Raw genomic sequence first — 15,388 nt, 5'->3', positions numbered from 1 at the left:
CTGAAGCTTCTTAGTGCAGTGCTTTAACCTGCTGCACCACCAGGAAAGGCCCTGTATTAACTTTTTGGAGGGTGTGAGGGTAGAAGACAACTTTTCCAAATTTCTTATTTTTTCTGTTCCAGAAATAATTCTGTACTGATTACCATTTTAAATGGCCACTGATTTTACCACTAGGTGGAAGTAGAGATATAGAAACTTTTGTTGTTTAAGGTTTCATTATCTACATAAGATAACAATACCCAATGCCTTGTTTATCAACTGGTATCTTTTAGTTCTTCTAATATATATATATATATATCATTATTATTAAATTTTTTCCTGACAAAGTGCAGTTTAAATTACTTATTACTTAAAATAATTAAATCTTTAGTTGGATTTTTTTTATTTTCAGGTAATAACTTATTCATAAACCTCCAAATTATAGAAATTTTGAAGTAATGCAATTTTAATGTCTTTGTTATTTTATTAGTAAATTGATTATTACAGATTACTAGGAGAGTTTCTTTGAAGAGATGAGAAATGTTAATTATAGCATTTTCAGAACTTTTATGTGTGTGGATTCTTGTGTCTAAAGCAAATGAAAAACTTTTTCAGTAGACTTTGAATTTTTTTCATATTGAACATGTCCTTGATGACACAGTGTTCTTGTAGACAGCTGGCCTTATGTATGAGTTATTATAAATTGTGAATTTGTGTACTGTTGAATTAAGGATTCTCTGGAAACCTACTAATTTTTTTAATATTTTCATTAGTATATGAAATCCCATCTGGACGTTTCATGAGAGAATTATGTGGTCACCTTAATATCATTTATGATCTTTGCTGGTCAAAAGATGATCGCTATGTACTTACTGCATCATCTGATGGCACTGCCAGGTGAGTATACTTGAGAAAAACTTACTGTATAAAGTGTTTGCTATCAAAAAGCAAAAGGGATGTTTAAAGTGTGGTAGCTACTTTTATGCTTGCTTACATTTTTCTTATCAAGGTGTTGTCATAAATATTTATCATACATACTGAGTAGGTGTAGTGAAAGCTGCTTATTACATATTCTTGTTAAATATATTTATTTATGTAGTATATAATTTTCTAGTCCTATCTAATAGTCACTACCTGCACTTTTTAATTAATACTTTGAGATGAGTTTTTTGAACAGCTGAGATTTTTGTAGCTTATGAGTTCTTGATTGCAGGTGCTCCATCTTCCCTGTCAGCTGGACACAGAGGCCAGGCCCAAGGTGTCCAGTATATACCCAAATAAATGAGCATGCACCTCATGTTTTAAGAGCTTTATACTTTGTCAGATATTTGCATTATTCAAAATGTCTTAAATTTTTTTTATTTATTTTTTATTTATTTTTTTTAATATTTCTATTATTCATACAGAACTGGGGTATAGGCCAGAGATGCGGAGGGTGAGAGGCTTCACCAGAGACAGAGTGGGGAGCAGAACAGGCAGATCGACGAAGTACATTGCTGAGGGGAGCAGCGGGCGGGTCAGGAGAGGTCTGCCTCGCCATGTGGTCTCCTCCGGGGCAGGCGGGAATTGAACTCATGCAGAAGTGGCTTTAGCTTCTTAGTGCTGTGCTTTAACCTGCTGCGCCACCAGGGAGGGCCATTTTTTTTATTTTTTTAAAGATTTATTTATGTGTACAAGAATGGGATACAGGCCAGAGGTGTGGGGAGGTGACAGGATTCACCAGAGACAAAGTCGGGAGCAGAACAGGTTGATTGACAAAGTACACTGCTGAAGAGAGCAGTGGGTGAGTCAGGAGAGGTTTGCCACACCATGTGGGTCAGCTTCGCAGCCAGGGATTGAACTCATCCTGCAGTGGCTTCATAGTGCTGTGCTTTAATGTGTTGCACCACCAGGGAAGACCTTTAAAATAATATCACAATAAAATATTTAAAAAGCTACTTTTAGAGTTTCAGTTATACTTTCTTTAGTTGCTTGTTCTATGCTGGATGTATTCTGAAAACATTAATCTTTATACATACATATATGTATCTTTTAATTCCAATAAATGTTAAGTATCTACATATAAGTATTTGTTATCTCAACAGACTTGGAAAATGACCTTTAGAGCAAGTTGAAATCCACCCTGATGTCTGTCTTCTTTACTTGGGCATTTTTCTCTTGTAACACACATTTTTAACAGCTACTTCTAGGATCTGTGGTCCTTCTATTACTCTTATCCATTTCCTTTTTAATATAAAATGTCTAATTTATCAGGATAGTATTACTCTTTAGTTTCTATTAAAGCACACATGATAGCAATTGGTGACAATTGATTTCCCTCACCATCTCAGCTGGGAATCTAGACCGGAATCTGCTCTGTTTTTTCTGGCCAGTTCTATCTGATGTCAAGTTATGCTAGAGAAAAATACACAGCTTATCTAAGACCAGATCTGTAAGTGTTAAAGTCATCTGAGTCTCAGCTCTACACAGCAATAATTTTACTTACTTTTACTCAGCTTGCCTTTCTCATTCCACTGACAGTAGATCCACAGCTTATTGCGCATCGGTTTCTCTGCACTCAGTCTTTCTGCTTTCAGTGACGCCTGCAGTTTACGGTGACATTTAGCCAGATGTGAGCTTTTCTGTTTCCCTCATAATACCTACAGATAAACCCATTTTTATATGTGCCCACCTATTTTTACTAGAAAAGTAGGGAATCTTTAAGGTTAATCTGTGACCTACACTTTTAATCTTTGTCCTTTAATTTATAATTTTTATTTTCTAGCTATCTTGTCTCTTTAGTAAATCTTTCTCCTCTCATCTTAGGAAATATGTTCAAATCTCCTTATCTTAAAAAAAAAATTTTCCCCTACTCTTTCTACTTTCCAGACTACCACATTATTTTTCTCTCTGTGCCACCAAGAGCCTTCAGTACATGTTGTCTTTACTTCAGTATGCTTAGTCTGGCTTTTTCCACTCTTACTCTTCCAGAGGGCAGCAGTTTCATGCTAATTTTCTGATGAATTGTTCAGTTTGCATTCGCCACAGCAAATTAATTACTGACCAGTCTTAATTCATGATTCTCATTGACCGCCTCTTCTGTTTTCTTATCATGACTTTGAGCAATTCTTGCTCTACTTCTTTCATTCCTTTTCCTCTGTCTGTTCAGTGAATGTTCTCTACAGGTGTTTGTTCCTAGGGTCCTTTACTTGATTATCTTCTCTGGTTTGTAATGTTTACTTGAGTTTCTCTCATCTTCTTCAGTTTTTTAATCCCACTTATAGGCTAAAAGTTCTGGCTCCCACACTTTTTTCCTGAGTCTGACCATTATTTAGATATTCTGGTAGTACCTCAAATCCAGACTTAAACTTACCTAAATCCCCACTTTTTTTCCTTTGACCTCATGTTTTAAAAGCATCCTTAGCCACACTGTCTCCTTGGGTGGGAACTCTGCCTTCTCCCCACCATCCCTTTCTGTATCTAGCTGATTCTAAACTATGTCAGTTCTTCTTCCTAAAAGGCTCACCATCGTAGCTTTCAAACAGTCTCATATCTCCCCACTCCAGCCCCTCTTATACATTTAGTAGGTTTATTTTGGTAAGTTTATTCTTTTTAATTCTAATAATTGTTTTGTGTTATCTTTTCAAATTTGTATATCCTTGTTCTCTGTGATTAACCTGAATTCCCTCCTTCCCAAATCTGTTGGTGGGTTTGTTTTGATTGGGATTCTACCATTGCTTCAGTGATGGAAGCCATCACTAATAATATTAATTCAGTTTGTACCTAAAAAACTTCATTTTTATTTATAAGTAGTAATTGTTTTTAATTGAATTATTTTTAAGATACTGCTTCATTCTGCCTGTTGTTTATTAGTACTTCAATTAATTCTTCCAATACTTAATAACAAGCACCTGAAGTTTTTATATTTTAGCTGTCTTAATATTTCCCTTCAAATTAGTGATTTTGTTCTTTCTGTATTACATTTCATGTACCACCTGTTCATTGAAAGTACTGCTATGGTATAAATGTTTATGCAGTAACACACATGCTTATTTTCACTTAAAAACATGTTCTTTCACTTCCTTCATTATTAGTTTGGATTCTTAGTAATTGAAGACCATATCCTGTATTTTAAGCAGCTGCTGAGAAAACACATAGAGTGATATTCTTGAATAGCAACTGTATACTTTTTCTTTTATGTGATAAACTTGAGAAAGCCTTAATTTGCTTCAGTTTTCTTGCAGTTCTTAAAAGGGAGGACTGTAAATCCCCATATTAAAAAAAGAAACATTATTTTAATTCTAATAAACTGAATTAAACTTTTTTTAAAATGCACTGTTACACACTCATGTAACTCCTGTCTGTTGCTAGATTTTTGCCTTTTTTAATACATTGACTAGAAATGTAACTGGCATAATAGTTTGCCCTTAGGACTCATACTTTGTCAAGACTGTGGGTATATGTGTAATAGTAATGTTTTAATTATCTATTATGTAGAAAGACAGTTTAATGTAGAATAATCTTCTATCAAAATATCAGTTATTTTCATTTTTTTTTAAAGATTTATTTATTTACACATACAGAACTGGGATAAGGCTAGAGGTGTAGGGGTGGTGAGAGGATTCAACCAGAGTCATAGTGGGGAGCAGAACAGGCAGATCCATGAAGTACACTATGAGGGGAACAGTAGGTGAGTCAGGAGAGGTCTGCCACACCATGTGGGTCACCTCCAGGGAGGGGATAGAACTCATATTGAAGAGGCTGCACAAGCTTCACGGTGCTGTGCTTTAACCCATTGCGCCACCAGGAAGGGGCCCAGTGATTTTAATCTTTTAGCCCATAATTTTAGTAATTTCAGTATGGATTTTAAGTCTTTGGGATTTTTATATTCACTATCTAGACTCAGAAAGGTTAATAGAGTGTTTTATTCTATTTTTTTTTTAAGATTTAGTTATTTATACATACAGAACTGGGGTACAGGCCAGAGGTGCTGGGTGGTAAAAGGATTCACCATAGACAGAATTGGAAGCAGAACAGGCAAATATACTGAAATACACTGCTAAGGGCAGCAGCAGGCGGATCAGGAGAGGTCTGCTGCGCCTGGTGGATCACCTTCCTGGCTGAGGATTGAACTCATGCTGACATGGCTGGGCTAGCTTTATAGTGCTGTGCTTTAACCCATTATGCCACAAGGGAGTACCCTAGAGAGTATCTTATCTTTAAACTACTATTAGTAAGCACCTTGAATAAGCAATGTACACAACCTAAATAAATCGTTAAAGTTTCTCCTGATATTTTATTTTTGATATATGTTATACCAAGTGTGATATTTTACCAATTATGTATTTGCTTAATCAATGGCAAAGATAGGTAGATTAAAAAAAACAGATAAACTTTCAAATGTAAATACAAGTTTTCATTTTGCTGTATATTGTAGTTGGAAACAATATTTATTTATACTTGATAATGACTGTAAAGATACCTATAACATGTGATCACATTATTTTTTATTGTTATAAAATTTACTTTACCATTGGTTGTTGTCCACTGCTTATTTAAATCCTGTTGGCTTTAGTGGTTATTTGAGAAATGTCTGTTTTTCAGAACCAATGTGTAATTTTTTATTCCTTCTCTAGGATATGGAAAAATGAAATGAACAATACAAATACTTTCAGAGTTTTACCTCACCCGTCTTTTGTTTACACGGCTAAATTCCATCCAGCTTTGAAAGAACTAGTGGTTACAGGATGCTATGACTCTGTGATCCGGATATGGAAAGTTGATATGGGAGAGGACCCTGCAATGCTTATTCGACAGTTTGACAATCACAAGAGTTTTATCAACTCTCTCTGTTTTGATATTGAAGGTATGTCAGTGATAACATATAACATATATATTCCAAATGAAGACTAGTTATATAAGAACTATATAAATGTTATTTTCACTGTGATAATGATCATTTAAGCTTTAGAGGAATTTTATGTGTTCATACTTGTTTGTAGGTATTTAAGATTTATACATATGTTCAGATCATCTCATAGACCTGAGCACAGAATTGGCACTGATGAAGTTCTGTTTGTAACTTTAAAGTATTAAATTCCTAAACATTTAGATTTAACTAATCTTCAATGTTACAGCCAATCCTGTTTCAAATAGGTAAATTTCATTGGATTAGTAATTATTATCTTAGATTTTTTTAATAACCTTTTAAACTACGGGGCAAAAAAATGAGAAATATGCAGTGAAACCTAAAAGGATATTGAGAAATATTTTTTGATTATAACCAAGGGATTATCAAATACAAAAAATCTAAGCAAAATTATTTAAATATTTGTCTAACTCTATGAATAATGTAGCTGGTATTTTATTAAAGATGTAAATGTAGATTATCAGCTGGAAGAATAAAGAAATTCATTACGTCTATTAAGTTTCATTTTTTACATTATTTCAGAAACTAGGCCTTCAGGCTATTGCTTTAATTAATTAGCATGAATTCAAATCAAAATGATAATATTGCTAATGTACTCAGTACAATATAAAGATGTTAATAAATTGGAATACTTTCAAGAAAGGTCAGCCTTAGATGGAAAGGTGTTTAAAAATTGTCATATTAGAAGTAGCTCATATTGTACAAGAGAGATGAAGAATTTTTTCCCAGATATTTGGCATTAAGATATTTACATGCGATAAAAAGATAAATTAGTATGTATTATTCCACTAGGTAGCTATAGGATCAAAGTTGCCACAGAGGGATTTTACTCAGAATTAGAAAGAACATGTGAATATGTAGTTTATTGGTTGTGTAAGCTGTTTTGTAAATGAACAACCATATGTTTGTAACAGTGTCTAAGATACTCCTGAATGGGTATGAACTTGATGGTCTCTGAAGTCGCATTCATGCTGTAAGGTGGTGTGATTCTAAGATTGATATTAAACTGGAACAACTGCCATTTATTATTTTACTCATTCTCCAGTCATTTATGGGTCTTAGTCATTGTGCTAACATTATGTGTTGGAATAGTAGAGGTGTTTTTCCTGGAAAATAAAAATTGAGTATATAAGTTGAAAGAAGTAAGCAGTACAGATTCGTGATTGTATTTACTATATAATTTGTTTGACTTTGTAATTTACCATATCTGCATTACACATTTGCACTGAGATGCTCATATCCTTTTGAACCAAAGTCAGTCAAGTCATCCACAATAATTCAATAGAGTAAAATATTCATTTGAAGATAATTTTAGGATTTGTTTGTGAATTTGGTTTTTGTATTTGGGATTTTTATTTTAACAGAAATATATTTTAATATATTTTGCTGTATATATATTTTCCTTGTTTTGCTGTATAATATATTTTCCTTGTTTTGCTGAAGTATATTTTCCCAATTTCATATTTTCGTTTCTACCTCTGCATAACATTTATAAGTGAGTAATTTTTTTTTTCTTCAAATAGGTCATCACATGTATTCAGGAGACTGCACAGGAGTGATTGTTATTTGGAACACACATGTCAAAGTTAATGATGTGCAATATTCAGTACATCACTGGAATGTAAATAAGGTATAAAATCATATTTCGTATTTTGATATTCAACTAGAGAAACTGGAAAAAGTGTCATTTCACATTACATTGTGTCTCCCCTTTCAAAAAGTGTTTTCTCAGTTCTTGAAAAATCAGTTATCATTGATTATCATCCTGCTGGCTAATTGATGATATAGTGGCTTAGTGAAATTTTCTTCACTGGGGCCAACCTTAACTCTTGATTTTTTTTTTTTTGAGCCTTAATTGTACAGTGACATTCAATTATACATTAAGGATATTTATGCTAAGTGAGGTTATATTGTCATCTATAAATAAGAATACATTTTCCTGTCTTTTTTTCCCTTGATCTAGTAATACCACACTAAAATCTTTCCCTGCTCTTAATCTTGCAAAATTATATGATGATGAGGTTGTTTATCATTTAATCACAGTCATTGTTTCATTTGAACTTGCTAAATAGTAATGAATGTCTGTGTTTGTTTTTGGAATTCAGTGTTTTTTTTTTTTTTTAAGATTTATTTATTTGTTCATACAGAACTGGGGTACAGGCCAGAGGCTCAGGGGCGGCGAGAGGCTTCACCAGAGACAGAGTGGGGAGCAGGACAGGCAGATCGAGGAAGTACACTGCTGAGGGGAGCAGCGGGCGGGTCAGGAGAGGTCTGCCACGCCATGTGGTCACCTCCGGGGCAGGCAGGGAATCGAACTCGTGCGGAAGTGGCTTTAGCTTCTCAGTGAAGTGCTTTAACCCGCTGCGCCACCAGGGAGGGCCCAGAATACAGTGTTTTAAGGTAGCTTGTATACTAAACAATTCTGTTGGATTTTTAGTTAAAACATAAATGAATCATTAAATTTGAGTTTGTCTTATATGTATCGACACAACCTTTGTGTTGCATGCTGCCTTTGTCCTTCATTTGTTTTGTTAGAATACACTGTTAACAGTTGTCCTTATCTGAAAATACTCTTATGTGATAAATAATTCTCATGAATTTTAGTTAAGTATATACAGCCTGTGAGTCTGTGAGTTTAAAAACAGTCTATCTTTAGTCATTTTTCACCAACTCTGTCAGATTGATGAATGAGGTCTTGGAATTCATATAGTCTAATTTCAGTCACATTGAGAATAGAGCTTTCTAATTACTTATGTACCTTAGGGATTGGCAGGGCTCCAAAGGTACAGACTTCAATTATTTGCATCTATAATGAAGACTTCATTATTTGTGTTAAGAATTGCATGTTTCTTTACAGCATTATAGTAACCAAAAGGCAAATTTATCTTGAGAATCGACAGCCTGGTGGTTATTTGAGATAGTTTTCTTTGCCATAACTAATGCCCTAGGACAAACCAGAGAGAACAATTTCTTGCTTGGTTTTCTTCAGCCAGTTTTGTGGGGGAATGCTAAGTTATATTCATCTGTCCATAAAGATGAAATGTCCCTGTGCTTTTGTACATGCTCGTTGGTAGATGACATGGATTTTAAAACAAGGGTTTTTTTTTGTTTTTTATCTTGAGCATGAATGTGAAAAGGAAAACATGTAGACAAAATCATTAACAGATACTACAAGCACGAAATTTTCCAGCACATTTCTCAAACTTACACCTAACAACTAACTTGTTAGGTGGTTTTGGTTTTGATATTGCACATTTGCATTTGTCTAAGTGTTCGTTCATTTGCTCAAATCCCACATAGTGCATACACACCCCTAATTGCTATAATTCAGCTCAGTAAAATCCCCATCTGGTTATATGACTTTTTCTGTGACTTTTAAAAAGTGGCTGGACTCAGTTTTTAATATCAAAAAGCAGTAAGCAGGGTTCAGCTGCTGACTACAGTTCTGTAGCCATTTGTACCTGACTTCTGCTGCTGCCATCCCACCTCTGAAGAGGAGACCATCTAGAAACAGGGAATAAAAAATAAGAAGGCTAAATTCAAAATTCTTCCTGTAGGTTGAAGCAGATCTTCCTTAAAAAAAAAAAAAAAAAACTAGTTTACTTTTAAATGTGGTAACATGAAGGTTCTTTCTATCTGGTATCACCCCCACCATAGGGTACACCCCACCAAATCGCCCACTGTCCACCACCTTAGTCCATCATGCTTCTTTCCTTCTCGGTTCCTCCCCCTCCCCCACCCCTCCCTTTGGATGCTTCAGTTGTTTAGTCAGTTTCAAGGGCTAGCTTTTAAGATTGTCTTGCTCTGGTTCCTGGTTTGATTTTTCTATATTCCACATTTTAGTGACACCAGCTGCCTTTCTGCTTCAGACTTATTTTATTAGCATTATCTCTTCCAATTCCATCCACGTGACTAAAGCAGACTTTCCTTTGACTCAGTGAACTTCAGTCTCACCAGTTTTACTTTCACAGTTTTTATTTCTCAACTGGTAGAACAAGCAAGGAGGAACTTTGGTAATTTTTCTTATGCGAGACATATCAACAGATTGTTTCTCAGTGTTGAGACTTTATTGACATCATGAATTATTGCTGCCTTAACTAACTGTAAAAATAACCTTAAAATTACAATCTAAATTAAATTATTTCAGAAAGAATTGATTATATATTCTTTTATGAATTATGTAGAGGTAAAGGTATGAGGAAATAATCTGAGTCTGAAATAGAACTTCAAAGTTAGTTCTGTGCATTTGAATTATAAAAATTGGAAGCTTTCTTATATGGTGATTTGTAGAAAGAATCTTCATGTTACCACATTTAAAAAATAAACTAATCTTAAAAAGGCTCAACACTAGACAAAGTTTATAGCAAAAGCAGTGTCACAATATGTTTTTAGCAAATGCTTTCTTGGAACCAACTGAATTTTGGTAAAGTGTGTGAAATACAAAAGCACATTTTAATTAAATGTGACTTTATATCATATCCAAAGCTATATTTTATCAGCTTTATTTTTATCCTTAATCGGAAGTCACTGGAAATCCTTTTGCCAACAACTATAAATCATCCCATGTAACATGTACAAGTAAACACAATATCTTAAAATTAATTTTGTACTATAAAAGAGGCTCGACACTAGACAAAGTTTACAGCGATAATTATCTTATCATTTCAGGAAATTAAAGAAAGTGAATTTAGAGGGATTCCAATAAGTTATTTGGAGGTTCATCCCAGTGGAAAACGTTTGTTGATACATACCAAAGATAGTACTTTGAGAATTATGGATCTCCGACTGTAAGTATATATAAATATTGACAGTTCAAGGATTCATAGAATTTATTCATATTTATAAAATGCAGCTGTGATTCTCAACTAGACTCTTTTGCTCCTAGGGGACATCTGGCAGTTTCTGAAGATGTTTTTGTAGGTTGATTCTAGCACCTAGTGGCTATAGACTAGAGATACTGCTAAACATCCTATAGTCTTAAAGACAAAATCCCTCCTACTCCCTGCCCCAGAGAGTTATCTGGGTCAAATGTGAACAGTTTTGAGGCTAAAATGTAGTCAGTTGCTTTTTATTTTCATAATGAAAAAGAAATAAACCTCTACTTCTGTATCTTTTCATCTCTGTGATATTAGTATATTATCACACAATATCACAGTTGACTGAATAATTTTTACTTAATATATCCTCATTTTTATTTGTTTTACTTTTAAAGAAGGTAAATGAAAAGAAATGTCCTCAATGTCAAAGAGTTCTGGTAAAACCAGTGTTAATTTTCTGTTAAGCTTTCCTTTTGATGTTAACAGTTCCTGTGGAACGAATGATGGCAATTTTTTTTTAAAGATTTACTTCATTTAGAAAAACCAGGTGGTAATTTGTATTAGTTTATTCTACAATTATCTTTTGGGACTAACCTTTAACCTTTAAGCCTTTTAATATTTATGTAGAATAAAATAGTTCAAGGAGGCACTGGTCTGGGTGCTGCGGGGGAATGATAAGCACCATCAGCTTATCTAGAATTTATCATCTAGCTGTGCCATTTCCAAAATAACACACAAAACCTTTAATTAGGCTAAATGTGAGATCTTTTCTGACTAGAATCTGCTTTTTTTTTTTTTTAAAGATTTATTAATTTATTTATGCATACAGAATTGGGGTATAAGCCAGAGGTGTAGGAGCAGTGAGAGGATTCATTAGAGACAGAGAGGGGAAGCAGGACAGGTAGATTGACGAAGTAAACTGCTGAGGGGAGCGTCAGGTCTCCTGCAGCGCCATGTGGATCACCTCCAGGGCTGGTGATTGAACCTGCACCAAAGCAGCTGTTGCTAGCTTGCAATGCTGCCTTTTTTTTTTTTTTTAAGATTTATTTATTTGTGCATACAGAACTGGGGTACAGGCCAGAGGCTCGGGGCGGCCAGAGCCTTCACCATAGACAGAGTGGGGAGCAGAACAGGCAGATCTATGAAGTACACTGCTCAGGGGAGCAGCGGGCGGGTCAGGAGAGGTCTGCCACACCATGTGGATCACCTAGGGGCAGGCGGGAATCGCACTCCTGCATAAAGGGAAGTGGCTTTAGCTTCTCAGTGCTGTGCTTTAATCCTCTGCACCACCAGGAGGGCACACAATACTGCCTTTTAACCCATTGTGCCACCAGGGAAGGGCCCTGCTCTTCTTTTTTTTTTCTACATTTGACATTCATGTCATCCTGGCAGATAGCTATTCAATATGCATTTTTTTAATGGAAACTACTTTTTTTTTTAAGATTTTACTTATTTATGCATACAGAATTGGGGTACAAGTCAGAGGTGCAAGGGCAGTGAGAGGATTCACCAGAGACACAGTGGGGAGCAGAACAGGCAGACTGACAAAGTACACTGCTGAGGGGAGCATTGGGTAGATCAGGAGAGGTCTGCCGTGCCATGTGATCACCTCCAGGGTGGGGATCAAACTCATGCAGAAGTGTCTTTATCTTCTTAGTGGTGTGCTTTAACCCGCTGCACCAACTCAGTACACATTTTTTAGTGAACTTAAGTATATAGTAAAATGAATATATTTTTCATGGCAGCAATATGGTAGGTATAATAAATTTTTCTATTAAAGACTTAATGGAGAGTGGGAATTTGAACTCAGTTTTGAAGAATGAGTAGATTTAGACAAGTTGTATGTATTTTCAATAGGATGGGAGGCATGAAAAGCTTGAACTAATGTTCATAAGTGAGTGTGTAAGTTGAGCTTGAGACAAAGTAAATTTTCATCTGTATGAGCATAGGTTTCCTGATAAGGAGTATTAAGAGAAAATTTTTTAGAAATAGAGATTAGAGCCATATTTTAGAATACCAAGCCTTAGAAATTTGGTTTTGTTTTTAGCAGTATAATATTCAACCTAAGGTCATGGCTCTTGAGACAAACTGCTTGGAATCAAATACTACCTCGTCCACCCCTTATTAGCTGATGACCTCTGTGTGTCTCTCTTCATATCTCCAATAGGGAAAAACAGCGCACTAGCATCGTATAGGTTTTATGGGGATATATTGGTTTATAATATAAAACACTTAAATCATTACAGCACATAGCAAGGGCTTATGGTATGTTTGATCCAATAACCTCAGTTGTGGGACATTTATGGAAAGGAAACATTATAAAATAGTGCAAAAAATACATATTCAGAATTGTTCATATAAATCATATTCATCATGAGGAAAAACTAGAAAGACACTAAGAATTATCCAACAATAGAAACTTTAAAATATTTTATAGCATAAAGCTTTTAATATTATATATACTCGTTTTCTTGTAGGACCATTGTGGTTTATTATTAAATGAAAAAAAAAAAAAAAAGGAGATAACAGAGCAGTATCTGTAAAACCAAACCCTGTCTTTAAACCAGGGATAATAATAGTGCTAACTGGGTAGACAGTAGGTACTGTAACATTGTTACCTGATATTCATAAGTGAAATAAGTATGTGAAGTTGGATACCATATTTAATAGATGAGTTAATAATTTTTTTGCTAACAATTTTATGAGGATCAGATATTTCTGTAATTTTAAAAACACAATGCATGAAGTAACTATTAACAGAACTAAACAACATAACGACAGAAGTACAATCATTGTTGAAGGCCTCATTACACTACTGACATGAAGGGATAGATCATATGGACAGAGAATTTGACAAAGAAATAAAGGCCTTAGATGAACTTTTAGAACACATAGAGTTATTAGACACTTGTAGAGTGTTCATCCCAGAAAAAAATAAAGACACTTTCTTCTCCAGTACACACAGAGCATTCTCAAGAATAGATCCACAATATGGCTACTTGGTATTTATCCAAATATATGAAAGCTTTAACATGAGAAGATTTTTCTATGTCTGTGTACATAATAGCACTGTCCACAATTTCCAAGTTACAGATCCAATCCAAATGCCTTTCAAAGATGAATGGATAAAGAATGGTAGAGTATATACTCAGTGGAGTATTACATAGCTGTGCAAAATGAATGAAATAGTGGCATTTGGGGCAATGTGCATGGGTCATGAGGTGATTATGTTAAGTAAAATAAGTCAAACAGTGAAAGAAAGATAGCGGGTAGTTTTATTCATCCATGGAATATATATAAGCAAAAATATACATAGGAAAAATAGTAGGAATAAATCTTGACCTCTTGAAAGAAGATAATGGTATCCAGAGGGAGTAGGGGCTAGGAAAGAGGAGAAGGAGGAAAAGGACAGCATATAGGGGTATGGATACTGGTGGATTGATAGAGTGTGTATATGCACATATAGAAAAAAGAAGAAAATAGTAATTCATCACATGAGAAATATATCTAGAAATATAGAAATTCTGTTCATTTTTTAGTCACCAACTCTAGTGTTTCTTCTAATGTAGTCTTTCTCTCCATAGCTAGAAGTAATCTCTATTATCCAGATTTGCAGTTTCCTTTCTGCTCTTCATTTGTGGTACTTTCTGCATCTATTTTCTGTTTTAAATTGGTTCATTTCTTCTCTCTCGCATTAAATTATAATCTCTCTGATCTCTAGGATTATCTTGATTTAATCTATAACCATCATAGACTTTCTCCTGCAGAGACTGAAAATGTGTTTATTAAATGCATGTGAAATATTTAAAATTTTCTCTACTGCTAGTCTTATAAATGGGTAAGACAGATTACATTTGTAAAGCTTTTTTGTTGTTCATAGATTAGCTGCAAGAAAATTTGTAGGTGCAGCAAATTATCGGGAGAAGATTCATAGTACTTTGACACCATGTGGGACTTTTCTCTTTGCTGGAAGTGAGGATGGAATGGTATATGTTTGGAACCCAGAAACAGGTAAATAACTCATTGATTCAAAACAAGATTAAAAAAAAAATTTGGAATATTTTTCAGGGAAATTCTGGCTTTAAGTTCTTAATTATGTTTTTTAAAATTGGAAGGTTGATAATGGAACTGAGTTACACTCTAAATTTACATTAAATTCTGTTCTTTATTGTTTTGCTATCATAATAGATTTAAAATAAAATTGAAAGTTTATTCTTTTCTTGCTTGTAATGAGATATTTTTGATCTTAGTAAAGTATTTAATGAGTATTTTTCTGTAATGAAAAATAAAGAATATTTTTTCGGTATAAGATGAATTTATAATATTAGCTAAGCATACAAATGGCTAAACATCTACAGAGTACTTTTTTATTAGAAACAAATATTCCTATGAATTTTTGATATCTAAAATTCAATAGCAATTTACTGCAATTCAGGTTTTTTTCCCTAAAACATGCTACTTCCCTTGGGTAGTTCACTTTTGCCTCACCTTGCTTTTCAGAGGGAAAACTAAAATTCCATAATTAAAAAAAAAATTATTTATATAAGAACTGGGGTATAGGCCAGAACTGGGGTATAGAGGGTGAGAGGATTCACCAGAACAAGTAGATTGACTGAAATATACTCCTAAAGGGAGCAGTGTGTGAGTCTGGAAAGGTCTACCGTGTAGGTCAGTTCCCTGGCAG

The 15,388-nt window shown here is 34.3% G+C and overlaps 1 protein-coding gene across 4 annotated transcripts in view; it reads left to right on the top strand.

The window, feature by feature from the left end:
• AHI1 (Abelson helper integration site 1) overlaps positions 1 to 15,388 on the top strand; it is a 166,604-nt gene that overhangs the window by 30,527 nt on the left and 120,689 nt on the right. For all 4 annotated transcript variants that reach the window (XM_012722687.1, XM_012722683.1, XM_012722689.1 and 1 more), the window contains 5 exons: positions 753 to 876; positions 5,595 to 5,824; positions 7,411 to 7,517; positions 10,556 to 10,674; positions 14,585 to 14,715. In XM_012722687.1, coding sequence (XP_012578141.1) covers positions 753 to 876; positions 5,595 to 5,824; positions 7,411 to 7,517; positions 10,556 to 10,674; positions 14,585 to 14,715 — 711 coding nt within the window. The remainder of the gene's footprint in view (positions 1 to 752; positions 877 to 5,594; positions 5,825 to 7,410; positions 7,518 to 10,555; positions 10,675 to 14,584; positions 14,716 to 15,388) is intronic.

This window comes from Condylura cristata, unplaced genomic scaffold (assembly GCF_000260355.1).
Source record: "Condylura cristata isolate star-nosed mole 26May11 unplaced genomic scaffold, ConCri1.0 scaffold00001, whole genome shotgun sequence".
NCBI lineage: Eukaryota > Metazoa > Chordata > Mammalia > Eulipotyphla > Talpidae > Condylura > Condylura cristata.
Note: the sequence above shows the minus strand (reverse complement) of the source record. Positions and strands in the feature narration are given on the sequence as shown.